The following is a 14730-nucleotide window of genomic DNA, read 5'->3' as shown; positions in this document are numbered from 1 at the left end:
TGAGAAGCGTCTTGACATTGAAATAAGTAATATTTAAAAATACTTTACAAAAAACACGCTTTAATAAATGTACTGTACTCGTAATGGCAGAACTCCACGACTCCAGGAAGTGGCCGCAAAGCTTGCCATAACGTAAGGGACCGTGGTGATTTACAGCTAACATCAGTTGAGCATGGAAAATTAGACCCAAGCCGAAACATAACATATAAAAATGAATGTTTAAAAATACTTTTTTATTTTTTATAAAATATAGTTTTGTCATCAGTATGACATAAGTATACCAAGTTTGCAGTCGATACCGCATTGGGAAGTGGGTTAAAATTGAGTTACAAGATTTGAGGATACGACAACGACAACAACAGACAGAGTGAGTTAAATAAAAGCATGTAAAATAGTGTGTCAGCGGGCACTCAAACAGCAGGAGCGGCGCATTCGCCGTTCGCTGCAGAGATTCACGTTTCATTTCCAGCAGGCCACCCTGGTTAACGCTGCGGGTAAATCATGCACACGATGCACTGGCCCCGCTTGCTTCGCAATGGAGGTTTTTATTTTTTATTATTATTTATATAAATTTTTGTTTAATTTTTTTTTTACTAATATGTTTTTATTTTTTTCTTGGGTGCAATTGTGAACAATAGCCATATCCGACAGTTCATCTAATCGTTGATAACCACTGGTTCACCGCACGTCAAAGGACCCGTGACCGTCGTTGGATACGAGTAGGCCATTGTGTCGCTGGTGCCATCGTCCAAACTTGCCAAATTCCCAAAAATGTCGCCCCGAAAATTTCTGAATTGCGGCAATCATCCTCCCCTTTCCCCAGCACCACGCCTGGAAAACTAAAGCCTGCTCACAAGCCGGTGGAAAAGTCCCCTTTTTCCGCACAGGGACAGCAGCGACCAGGGTTGTCCTTCTAATGTTCGAGACGTGATGCGAGGTGTTTTGAAATGCTGAGGCATTTAAGCGCCGTAATGGACGACTGATTTTTTGGGGTTTGATTCTAATAACCTTTTTGTTGTTTGTTAGTGCTTTCTGTTTCAGTGCCATTTCTTAATTTGTGTATTCCCTTCTTGATTTTGCTTGGTAGTAGTAGTAGGGGGTTTTCATTTGCTCGGTGTGAGTGTGCGTTGGGCTTCTTTCGCGCCGTACGTAGCCAACCATGTGTACGGGATTCAGTCCTTATATATAATTAATGTACAGCGGTGTAGGATACTTTTGCCATGAATGACGCAATGTAAAATTAAAGTCTTAAATTAACCGGAAGAGGGGAAGACCAAATAGAGAATGGATTAACGGCGACATCAGAGAGGTTTTTGCCAGAAAGATGTGGCACCACTTGAGCATACTGCCACTACAAGACGAAATGTGCAGGGGACACCTACGGGGTTGTGTGCCTATGAATCGTGAAGATATTTGGAAGACACTGGAGCTATGCACGCTTAAATCATCTAGATTGAAAAACTCGTTTCTTTTAAACTGCTTTTTGTGTTTAGTTTATTGTCCTTCCCCCGCACGATTAGCGTGGTTGACGACGGACGGTGCGAAAGTTCAACATACATACATACGTACATACATGATAACGATAAATGCAAAATACGATGATTAAATGTATGCAATGAAAAGCGCCGTTTCGTAAAAGCAAACAACTTTTAAGGGGCCATCTCGTTCCCCTGCCAGCAGGAAACACAGCGGAGAGAAGCCGTACATGTGCGACACGTGCGGGCAGCGGTTCGCTCAGGCGAGCACGCTCACCTACCACGTGCGCCGGCACACGGGCGAGCGCCCCTACGTGTGCAACGTGTGCGGCAGGACCTTCGCCGTGTCCAGCTCGCTCATCACGCACGCGCGCAAGCACACCGGTGCGTCGCCTTCTTCCTGTTAACTTTCTCTTCAACTTCTTCTTCAACTTCTTCCTCTTTCTCTTCACCTTCTCCTCCTTCTTCCTCTTTTTCTTCTGCCTCTTAGAAGGGGACGACGGCAGGAACGACCCGGCCAGCCTGTCTTCCCGTACAGGCGTACGTGTACGTCATCAGTTTTTCTTCCGATTCCGTAACCTATGACGTGCGTATGTGTACATCATCAAAACGAAACCGGAATAAAACATTTTAATAAAATAACTTAATCGGTACCGAGGCTTCCACAAGGCCATGCGGGAGGGTGTGCGGTACAGTTTTGGCGGCGATTATCGTAGAGTGCGGCAGTCGTGTTGCTACGGTTCTCTGCAGTGAGTAACAACGTCTTTAAAAACAGCGGCACTACTACGCCTCGCTAAATAAAAAATTACCGGTCGCGCGTTCAGTGGTTCAGCGGTGAATGGGACACCGCCACACACTGTGACTTACAGACGTCTCGGAACGGGAAAGTGGTTAAGCCGGGTTCTTGATTGTTTTGAGGAGTTGGTCTCAGTCCAAATCTCTGACTGGGCCAAGACGATTTGAGAACACGATTTGATGAAGTAATATACGGTAGAACCCCTCTTAACGCCGGTAATTGGCTCCACGAAAGGAGTCATCAAGTGATTTGGTCGTTAAGCGAGTATAGGAAGTACACGTTAAAGGATTAATTTGTTCCGACAACATCGAAAGTTACCCTTTTTCACCCAAACAACTTACGTTCTAATATTGAAACAATGGATATTAACACATAAAGATACCAACAACATTGTAAACACACAATATTTAAATAAACATGCTTAATAAATACACGCATTAATATTTACTGTACGTACAACAGCCTGTCGTTAACTGGGGAATGGTCGGTAAGCGAACAAATTGGGCTCTATGGAGGCAGTACACTACTATACACTACACTATACACTACTCTACACTACACTATACACTACACATTGGGCTCTATGGAGGCCCGTCGTTAACCGATTAGTCATTAACAGGGGTGGTCATTAAGAGGGGTTCTACTGTACGTATATTTTCAGAATCATTTTATTTTTCATGTTCTCTGTAGAATGTTGGTTTTGACACGCCAACGAGCACTGTTCCCTAGGTCTGCAAAGATTGGTTCCCCTCGTATGGATAAGAAGTTACGTAATGTTCTCCTTTGGGGGCAGGGTGGCATTCTTCAATTCGGGTGGTGCTGAATGTGAGAGCCCCATATGGAGACGTATCTTGATGTCATGAGAAGAGACCAACGGCACAGTTTGAATGAGGAAGCAAAAACCCTAGTTTTATATCCAGTTTCCTTTGTCTTCGTGATTTAATCAGCTTCCGGTTTAGCTGAATATTGTCATTGTCTTTTTCAACATTTATATGTATTTACTTTTGTTGTAAAAAATATTAATCTTTTAAAAAATGGTTTTAGCAATAATCCGGGCCAATTAAAACGAGGACCACTTTGTAACATGTAAGTGGAGATACTGGCCCTTGTCAAGGGAATGTGGAATTTCCACCACTGGCTTGGAACATTGGTGAAGGTCCAGCAATGTCCTGTCCAGCTCATTTGAATGTGGGAGTTTATTTTGTTGTACTGTACGAGTTTACAAGTGGTTGTTTAACCAATGCAGTGTAAACAATATCCTGTTACCCCTGCGTAGGTGAAAAGCCCTACATATGTAACACCTGCGGGAAATGTTTTTGCTCCTCGGGGGAGTTAAAAAAACACTCGCGCTCGCATACTGGTGAGTTTGTTGAATGACTGTGAACATATGTGTATAAATGGCCGCACGGTCAGTGGTTAGCACACTACTGCACTGTGAACCTGGTGACCTGAGTTTGATTCCCAGCTACGAATAATATCGGCGGTGAGTGATACAAATTAAATAATAAAAACTGAAATAAGTAAATATTTTTGTATTCTTAGGTTTTTTATTACCTACGTGACTTTACCGAAAAAAACCTAAGAATATGAATCATTGCAGTCACGAAAGCTTCAAATCTAGAAATATTTTTTTACCAGGTCAGACCCCCCCACTGAGCTATGTAGCTCTTTTTCAGAAGTGACTTGATCACAAATGATAGCTCAACAAAGTGGCTTATGTGGAAAAATTTTAGCAGCAACCAAATACTCTAAACACATGATGTTGATTCTCAATGTGGAGAGTTAAAAACCGGAGGACCCGGAGAAAAATCCACACGACCACAGGGAAAGAGAGACGCAGACTATAAATACAGCAGGCGTCAGGGTCGGGACCGAACCCACGACCTCCTGTATACCAGGCGAGGTAGTTAACATCTGGTCATCATGGCGCAAATATAAACTCGTTCTGGCCACCACCACCCAACCCCCTCTACACACACGCTGACCAGAATGGAGAAGTATTGTAAAATGAAATCCACATTGCTGGTACAGCATGGGAAGTTCGTCATCCAGCACTAGATTGTTTAAGCCTCTAACTATTTTATCATGATAGACAGTGAGAATAGCAATTCCATATTCTTTGGGTCTTTCGGTAAAGTCACGTAGATAGGTTCAAAGAAAATAACCAAAAACTACGACGTTTCAATCGCAACGCAAGCGGTCATCATCAGGCTGAAAAAAGAGAGGAAAGCTGCTGAGGCAGACTGTTCTAAAGATTTTGAAATGGGTGTAGCCCAAGGGTCATACACGAAGTGGGTGGGGCTGTTGATGTTAATGTGAGAAATAAGCATGTTAATGTCAGATCGGAGGGCGACCTCCACGACGAGCGTGCGGAGGTGGCTATTCTAGACTTGAAGTTTTCGTGACTTCAAGGATCCATACTCTTGGTTCTTTCGGTAAAGTCACTTAGGTAGAGAAAATAAAATAAAACAAAACACGACGTTTCGGTCCATCATCAGGTGGGGACAACCACAGCGAAAACAATCGCTGAAGTATGCCAAAGAGATGACTGTGACAAGGGATTATTTAGCTGAGGGGGGGGGAGGAGCCAGGGTGAGTGTGGGGACGGGGCGTGGGCTGGAGGAGAACGGCAAGGATGGTCCTAAAAGCTAAAGCACGACCTAAAGTTGTGACATGTTGGGGGGTGGGGGAGCGCTCTGCAGGCTCGAAACACTGTACGGCAAATTTCTAAGTGATGGGAGTGAGCAGGGCTGGGAGTAAAATACTGGAGATGCGGATATGAATACAAACTATAAGGCAGCTAATGTTTAACTTGGTTAATAGCATCCTTCCAATGATTGCTCAATTTGAATCCATCTTCTCGGTTGAAGTTATGTCTATTTTATCTATGTTTGTCCCAAAGAGCCATTAGGCCTCCTCTCTGTTTGAGCCATTAGGCCTCCTCTCTGTTTGAGAGGAGGCCTAATGGCTCTTTGGGACATTCTGTCTCCAGGAAAGCTACCCACACAGATTCCTATCTGAAACCTGATTCCCACCACCATCCGGCACAGAAGAATTCCCTCATCAAAACACTACACCATAGGGCCCACTGCATTTCTGACCAACACCACCTGGCCAGTGAATTAGAACATGTACACCGGATCCTTAAGATGAATGGATATTCGGACCGTATCATCCGCAAAGCTGTTTCTCCAACCATGGAGAAAGAACCCCCTGAGACTCCGATCAGAACCATCACATTACCTTACATAGCAGGCATTACCAAAAAGATTTCCAAAATCTTAAACAAACACAAGATCCAGGTCCGATTCAGTCCAGTACACAAAATCCGTGATCTGATCCCATCTGTAAAAGATGTCATTCCTGAGTAGCAGTACTCTGGGGTCTACAAACTGAGTTGCATTTGTGGTGATTGTTACATGGGGGAAACGAAACGACATGTATCAGACCGTATTCGCGAGCACAAGGCAGATTTGAAACACGGCAGGACGAACTCTTCCGCCGTGGCTGATCACTGCTACAACGCTGAGGGCTCTCATGATATTGTTTTCTCCGATACCAAAGTGCTCTGCAAGCCGTCTGGATACCACCAAAGATTTGTCCATGAAGCCATCCAGATATACAAACATAGACATAACTTCAACCGAGAAGATGGATTCAAATTGAGGATCTGACATTAACATGCTAATTTCTCTCACATTAACATGGCCATCTCCGCGCACTCGTTGTGGAGGTCGCCCTCCGATCATACATTAACATCAATTGCCCCGCCCACTTCGTTTATGACCCTTGGGCTACACCCATTTAAAAACCTTAAAACAGTCTGCTTCAGCAGCTTTCCTCTCATTTTTCAGCCTGATGACGACCGCTTGCATTGCGATGGAAACGTCGTAGTTATTTGTTATTTTTGTTATTTACTTTGAACTTTTCTACGTGACTTTACCGAAAGACCCAAAGAATATGAATTCCTGCAGTCACAAAAGCTTTAAATCAAGATTTAATAGCAATTCCACTTCACCAACCAGTTTATAGTATTTTTATTTCCCACTTGGGATCTTAACCGCAATTCACTGATATTTATGGTTTTAAACATTGGTCACTAGCTTAAAGCAGCATTGTTTGTATATTAATACAGATGTGTAACATTTTTGTGTTTTCTGCAGGCGAGAGGCCGTTTATTTGTGAAATATGTGGAAACTTGTACACGGATGCAAAAAATCTGCGCAAGCACCTCAACCGCGTGCATTTGGGTAAGCTGGCGTAGGCTGCAAGGATTGAATGGTGAACATAAAACCAGCGCAGCATACACGGCTTTCTAAACATTTACCTTCGAACGCTGCATTAGGGCGGCAGTGTTGCAGAGCTGTAACACTTATACGTGTATATGTTTAACTTCTTTCGCACCGTACATAGCCAACCATGCGAATCGAAGGACAACAAACTAAACACAAAAAGTAGTTGTAAAGAAATTAGTTTGTCAATCTAGATGTTGATTTCAAAGTGCATCGCTCCAATGAGCCGAATATCGTAAGCAAGAGCGTTCCAGACGGCCACAGATGCGCATCCGAAAGATGTACACCAGATGAGGTAGTTAACATCTCGCCACCGTGGTGCCTTTAGCAGGGTAAACTAGCATCAGAATAATAGCAACTTCAAAGGAAATGATTTACTGTAATCACAGGACCCACACCACTATCATACAGATCACACTTTCAGGTGATGTTTATTGCATAAACCATCAAGCAAACTCCGGTCATCCTCACAGTGGCTTTTGGCTAACCATCGAACAAAGACAGTTACCGTATCGCGCGCTTTGAGATGCACTTCTGCGGCCTTCTGGAATGCTCTTTCGATATGAGGAAGCCACAGGAGCTGTGTGTACTTTTAAATCATCTCGATTGAAAACACATTTCTCTAAAACTGCTTTTTGTGTTTAGTTTGTTGTCTTTATCCCGCACCTCCAATTAGCACAGTTGGCTACGTACGGTGCGGAAAAGTACAACATATGTATATATCCATAATAGAGGTTTTTTTGGGTTAGATTGCGTAAATATAAATGTGTCATTAAACCAGTCACAATCCAACACAGCCTTCAGGTGACAACTAGATTTGGCAGTCACCTGATGAGGCTGGTTGTTGTTGTAATTACTGGCGAAACGTCATGGTACTCGAATTGTAAATGTTGTAGTGGGTTTACTCTCCAACACATCGGTGTGCTGCACTAGTAACTAATTGGCACATTTTATTTACGTGACAAACCTTACAAATTGGCTGTGGCGGGTGTAACGACACATTTATATTAGCGCGATCTAACCCAAAAACCTATTATGGATAATATTGGTCGCGAAAGCCTACATGTTAAACCGTATGTATATCCATATGCAGATCTGATTCGAATTTTTTTCTTCCACAGGTGAAAATTTTTCCAATAAGAAGACCGACATGGAGGACTCTTCCACGTCATACCTGAAAACAGAACCGAAATCTGAGGCCGATATTCTACCCATAGAGCAATTGGTTGCCATGACAACATCCCACCTTCCCACGGAGGTGATCGTCACAGACGGCGGCGGAGGAGGGCAGGCGTCTGTGACCATCACGACGGGGGAGGCCAACGCCCACCTGGTGTACCTCGCCTCACAGCTGTACTGCGACCAGGCCTGAGTGTACGCGCCAGGCTACGGCACAGGCACGGATTCAACGTCGGCATTGAAATAAAACTAAAAACCATTTTTTTTCCTTTTATAAATGGCCGGTGTACGAAACAAGGCTTCGCCTTTTGGAATGTAAACAAACGTGGTTCAATGTGAAAACTTGCAATGCGTGATTTTACGGAAATGTTCGTATTTAATATAGGACAGGACTGAAGTTGGGATCAAACGTGCAGCACTTATCCACAAGAGGGTTTTTTTTTGGGTTAGATCCCTGTCGTTAAACACCGCCACTGCCCAACACGGCCAATTGGTAAGGTTTGTCACGTAAACAAAACGTGCCGATTTGTTACTAGTTCAGCACACCCGGTGTGTTGAAGAGTGAACCCACAGCATTTACAATTTGGTGAGTGCCAAATGAAAGCGGAATCGGAACGAGCGGCACGAGAGACCCCACGCGCGGCAGTCTCTCGCCCGCGAAGCTTGGGGGGGGTCATGCGTGCGGCGGTGCCGATTCCTGGCGTGGCACTGTAGATCTGTGCCGTCGGGGACACGCTGGCATCCGCCTCTACGCGCTGCCGTTAAAACGCCAACGTTCTTGTGGGCGGCGAGAGAGCCGTTGGCTTGTTTCGTGCTTTGTAGCCGCGGTGGTGCGCGAAGCACTGTTAGGAAATTGAAAATTTGAGCGTTGTTCTTTTTTACGATCTCCAACGTCCCACACGAATGTCAGTCCCCATTCCAAGGTTAGTTTCCAAGATTAGCATACATTGTCCTTGCAGAATAACAAATCTACCGAGTTAAAGTTTTTCACCCGCAAATTCTGAAATGACTGACGGTTTACGCTCTCGGACCAAACTTTTTCAGTTGTTGAAAAACTGTAAATAACAAATGAGAGACTCTTGTGCTCACTAATATTTCCCATGTTTTGCCAAACGCTCGGTCAGTAATGTAATGTTTGGCATGTAAAGACCTTGCATGCCTTCATATGTAGAAGGAAGTAATTTCTACATAGGACGTTATATATTTATCGTGCATCTTTTACAATTCAACATTTGTTTCAATTGAGGTCGTCGTCTTTGTAGCTGGTCTGGTATTTTTAATGCGAGGTTGCAGCTCGCCCCTTGCTGCTCCTTAGCCGGTTCGCCAGTGATGCATGGAGAGCATGATGCCTGCTTTTTATCAACTGGGAATGTGTGTATACACAATGTGTGACCACGATATATGGCTTCGCAATAATCCTTTCGTGAAGACGAACAATGAATGCCACCTATTGGGGCAGAGACCCCCCCCCCCCCGATCGCGCGACAACACTGCACGCGGCAGAGTTTCAAGCGCTTTTTGCGCATTAGGTGAAGTGGCTGCCCGTCAGATGTTCTCTGTAGGATGCCAAGTGCACAGCACCTGACGTGATGGGAAAGCGCTGCCAATGCAGGTGCCGAGAATTCGGTGATCTCGGAAGGCGTTAATTTAGGCAAACGATCGTGAATTTAAATAAAAGGTTGTGTGCTCTTTTATATCCTGGCTATGATTTCACGCAGTTTACTGTCGCAGGAAAATAACTTTGTTTTCCCTCAATGTACAGGGTGCTTCAAAAAAATATTTTCACTTATATGGGACTATTGTTTTTAATGGAATAATAACAAATGTATGTTAATAGCTTCAAAAAGTCAGTCTCCATTTGTTCGCATCATTGTCAACACATGCCTGGAATCTTCTCCAGATGGTTTCCAGAGCCCGGAGGCACATTTCTTGTGGTATTGTTGCAATTCTCAGAAGTGTTAAACAAAAATTTGACGCACCCTGTACTACACATACATAAGAGTTCATGTCATCTTGGAGGAAGACGGGTAGCATCACTGAGCTGAATGCACCTCCAAGTATGCAATTCAAACAGCACCGTACGCATACAAAAATGAGGACATAAAGGACTACAACTTTTTAAGTAAGATGTAATCAAAGGATATATTTAATATATTGCTCATTTTATAGAGTAGTCTGAACCCATAGGAATGTTTGATTTACACTCGCTGGCTCAGCAGAGCGAGGCCACTCGTTGGGCGCAAGCCTGCCAGGCAGGGGTTGGTGGATCACGGAGGTCTGAGAGAAACTCGTGAAATCCCCCCCCCCCCCCCCCCCGTTGCGTTCCGACGAGCCAGGACCTTGTGGAGACAGCATTGCGATCCCACTTATATGGAGGAAACCGCTTGGCTCGTCATAATCAACTTCACAGAATTATCAATTGCGTACAATTAGTTGTTTATGTCGTATACAGTCCATATTTGATGTTTGGGTTAGACCGTGTAGTTATGTCTGTTGAACTTCTTTCGCACCGTACGTAGCCAACCGTGCTCATCGGAGGTGCGGGAGGACAACAAACTAAACACAACAAAAAACAGCTCTCAAGGGAAAATGTGTGTTGTAAACCCTTCTGCACCCGACAGCAAATTAATGAAGTTACGTGAACAAGCGGCGGGCAATTGCCAGAAATCCTGAAAGTGTTCAGATGATGCTGGTTGTAACTAGCAGCGAAACCTTGTACCAAGTTATAAATGTTGTGGATTGTTCGCTCACACACCGCCATGCTCAAGCAGTAGTAAGTTTGGACGTTCGTTCACGTGCGACGACTTTATTATGAATTGGCCGCGTCAGGTGGAGGATGATGTACGGCAAACATACTTAAGCAGTCTGACCCAAACATCGATCGTGAACCATTGGTTGCGAAGGTTTGCATGTTTAACGTAAACAGTTCATTGAGATAGAATGTATTTATAATTGGACCAAAGTAAAACAAGGTTAGATTGTAAAAAAAAAATACTGACTTGTGTATGATTTTACATTAGTAGTTTTGATAGGTGATCGCCTAAAATCAAGTGGCACTGCATCATTTGCGGTATTGTGTCGTCTTAAACGTAAAACTGCAGTCCAACTGCTCACGGCAATTTCGCCCAATGCTTTTGTGTCAAAATAGGAAAATTATTTAACAATTTTTGTTGTTAAATAATTGTTCATTTTGCATGTTCTCACCATGCTTTGTTTTTCGGTTGTCATTTGGAGGTACACTTGACCTGCGCCCATCATCCCATGCCTGTCAATCCCTTATCAGTTGCCTACCTTACTACAGACCAATTCAGGCCTTATTGGTCACCCCGTGCCCTTATACATTTCAACGTTCATCCTATAAAGTCCCATCACAAGGGAGAAAACAAACAGACGTGATTTTGTTGTTTCCCGTATTGAAACGGCTGTACACCGTATGGACCTGAAAATTAATTTTCCCTGTACAAGAATATGGGGTAAACCGTATGGGTTGACAGCTATGTAATCCTTTCGTGCAAAGCCAGCGAATACTTTACATAAAAAATATCACCAATGTTAAAAACTGCCAAAGTTTTTTTAATAGTACGGCATTCGGAAGTTACTTCAGCTCGACGGGGTATCAAGCAACAACACTTGGGCCGGTAATGTCCCTACCGAGACTCGTTTTGGCACGATAACACGCCAGTCATTGCACTACATCGACCAGAGAGAGCAACTATCTCGCATGTCATCAACGGGAGCCGTTTATTGAATTACAGAAAACGATGAAGGTGATTAATATTTTTTATTTCCCCCCACAAATATTCTGACCTTGCATTTTGTAGCCGTTCTTTGAGCCCAGCGGGGGGCCGCTTATACCTTGCCTTGCGGTGTTGGAATGGTGCTAGGAACCCTTGCAATATTGTACCTGTAGCGGTCTCTTCGTGGGCATTTTGAGGCATACATTGAGCCCGTTTGATAGCATCCAAGGTCGTTTGTACAGTAGCCCCCTCGGTTTACCATGCCAATCGATTAACGAGATTTTGATTAAAGATCCGCCTCTCCCCGTAAGGGGTCCCCATTGTTTCTATTAACGGAACATTTTCGATTAACGTTTTTGTTTTACGGTGTCACGTGGCCCCGCCAATTTCGGCCAATCGAAGCGCTCCTAAAGTGGGCTCTGCAGCAGACCTCAGCCAGTCGGCGACGTCCCCTTACGATGAGCGTTTTGGGAGCAACTGGCTGCTGGCTTTTCAATGTTTGATGTGTGTTGTTTATGGAAAAACACAGCTCTCTTTAATACTTAACATGTTCTTATAACGTTTATTTATTAAAATTGCGTGTTTTAATATTACAAAGAATATTTTTAGGGTGGGAAAAAAAGGTCAACTTCTGATCGTCTCGGAACAAATGGAGCCCTCTAAATGTGCATTTCCTACATTCGATTCACGATTATTTCTATTAACGACGGGTTTTCGTGGAACCCATTAACATCGTTAACCGAGGGACCCTACCGTATTGATCATTCGGGACTCGGGAGAGCGGTTTAACAACGCGGTGTAGTGCCACCTGACGGAATGCCAAATGGTTTGCGAACCGCTTATAATACAGCTAAAGAAACTCGTTCAAACTGTACATTGACCCGTGCATGCGACGTGAATGACTAATATTTTAAATTTATAAAGCGCCCTTTAACAATCGTTCTCAGGGCCGCTATGAACTCGGGTAAACCTCGGTTAATGCATCTGGTTTGGTGAATGCATCAGTTTTGATGGTAGGATCTGCTTCGTTGTACATTTGAAGTTTGAAACACAGGGTGATCCATTTATAGATACCCCCCCCCCCCCCCCCCCCACTAAAATAATAGGGATATTTTTTGTATTAAGAAAACGGCATTTGAATGCGAAGCTCCGATCTCAATACAGTGTACGTTATTGTTTTACATCTCGCCTGGTGCACTTTGCCAACCTAGCCAGTATGATTTGTTTTTGGTTGGACACATGAGGCTTTCGCGACCAACGAAATCAATAAGATAGTTTTTTGGATTAGATCGCATAAATATATATCTCGTTAAACCCACCAGCACCCGACACGGCCAATTAGTAAGGTTTGTCACGTAAACAAAACATGCCAATTCGTTACTAGTACAGCACACCGGTTGTGTGTTGGAGAGTAAAGCTACAACAACATTTACAATTAGTAACGAATTTCCACGTTTTGTTTCCCTAACAAACCTCATTAATTCGCTGTGTCGGGTGGTGGCGAGTTAAAAGACGCGTTTATATTTACGCGATCTAACCCAAAAAATCTAATGGATAGTTTAAATGAGGACACACACATACGGAGATGTGCCAAGAGACGAAACTGGGCAGGTTCCAAATGTGTGGGGGGCAGCAGCTACGTTCAAATGCGAAATTCCGATAACCATTAACAGACAATCGTACACGCGTGCGCGCGTCGCAGCTCGTGCAAGGGGGGCCAAACCCCAATTTAACACGTAGGCTTTCGCGACCAATGTTATTCATAATCAACGATTTTTGGGTTTAGATCGCGTTTATTTATAAATGTGTCGTAACCCTCTGGCGAATTGCCCGATGATGCTGGTTGTAATTACCAGCGAAACGTCGTACTCAAATTGTGAATGTTGTTGCTTCAACACACCGGTGGGCTAAAGCAGTGAACTATTTGTCTTTGTCAACGTGACACATTTTTTACTGATTGGCCGTGTCGGGTGGTGGAGGGTTACGACACATTTATAAATAAACGCGATCTAAGCCCAAAAATCGTTGATTATAAACCCCAATTTGTTCCATTGTGGGAGGGTGGGGGCGGTGGGGAGGGTGTTGGGGGTGGTCCATCCAACGCAACCTCCCCTTGTAACCCAGTCGCACGCTGCCGCACGGGGAGCGAGGCGTGGATGGTATCGCTGTCGGGATCGATGTCGCGCGTTAAGGGCTGCTCCGGCAGAGCAAGGTCGCTTTCCTGCCGTGAACGGTGTCCGTTTTGGGCGGGTAAGAATGTGTTGAGCAATCGGGGGTTTCATCGGAACTGGCAAACCAGAATGGGGCACTCGGTCGGGGTGTTGTCGGTCTATCAAATGAAACTAATTTAAATCATGTTATTTTATTGTACCAGGTATAAGGCCCATTCGAGCTATAAAACGACCTGGCCACAAATGATATCTCTACGAAGTGGCTTATGTGGAATTTTATCGCAGCTTAAATACTCTTAAACGCGGAGAAAAGTCCTGACCACGGGGGAGAGAGATATGCAAACTCCAAGCGTCGGTCAGGATCGAACCTACGACCTTCTGTATAACAGGCGAGGGAGTTAACATCTCGCCAACCAAATCCTGGATGGAGGTTGACTCAGCCCATCATCTCTCTGTGATCAATACAATAAATGGATCACCCTGCACTTGGTTCATTGTAATCATCGGAGCGATACATTTGAGTTGATCGGCTGTGTGAGACTGTGCCTGTGCACGTACGATGTGTTTACGTTGTGTTTATGCCGGTTTATCCCAAAAGGTTTGTGTAACCTTCAATCAAGTACCTTTGAAGCTGTGCTACTTTATAGGCAAGAAATGTTGTTGGTTATAAATCAATAAAACAAATGCTTGAATAAAAAGGAGTAACCTGGTCTACGAAATGATGAAAAAAACCTTTGCTCGAGTGCAGGTGTCATCATTGCAAACTAAATGCTATGAAAAGGAAATACATTGACGGTAAACAATGATGCCGTTCACAGACCGCGTTAAACCGTAGATAGTGGAGTTTTATAACGTAGCAATTGCCACAACTTGTTTTTTTGTGCTGAACGTATCCGTAATCAGACCTGAGTTTTAGCGGCTTATAGATGTTGATATGTTGAACTTCTGTCGCACCGTACATAGCCATCCGTGCTAATCGGAGGTGTCTGCGTGTCACGTTTACGATTGGTGCTTCAATTTAAGGCTTTGTAGATAGGTCATTTGACAGTCCGTAATCGGGCATGGCAATAACACGATGGG

The 14730-nt window shown here is 44.0% G+C and overlaps 1 protein-coding gene across 1 annotated transcript in view; it reads left to right on the top strand.

Annotated features, from left to right (window-relative positions):
* The window catches only part of LOC133353673 (protein sister of odd and bowel-like), a 29886-nt gene extending 15544 nt beyond the window's left edge, over positions 1–14342 (top strand). The window contains exons 6-9 of the mRNA XM_061570103.1: positions 1678–1859; positions 3548–3631; positions 6435–6521; positions 7685–14342. Of these exons, the coding sequence (XP_061426087.1) occupies positions 1678–1859; positions 3548–3631; positions 6435–6521; positions 7685–7935 (604 nt within the window). The 3' untranslated portion in view covers positions 7936–14342. The remainder of the gene's footprint in view (positions 1–1677; positions 1860–3547; positions 3632–6434; positions 6522–7684) is intronic.
* The last annotated feature ends 388 nt before the right edge of the window (positions 14343–14730 follow it).

Source organism: Lethenteron reissneri, chromosome 44, assembly GCF_015708825.2.
Source record: "Lethenteron reissneri isolate LAM-NWPU_2019-01 chromosome 44, ASM1570882v1, whole genome shotgun sequence".
Classification (NCBI taxonomy): Eukaryota; Metazoa; Chordata; class Hyperoartia; order Petromyzontiformes; family Petromyzontidae; genus Lethenteron; species Lethenteron reissneri.
This window is presented reverse-complemented; position numbering and strand designations above follow the sequence as displayed.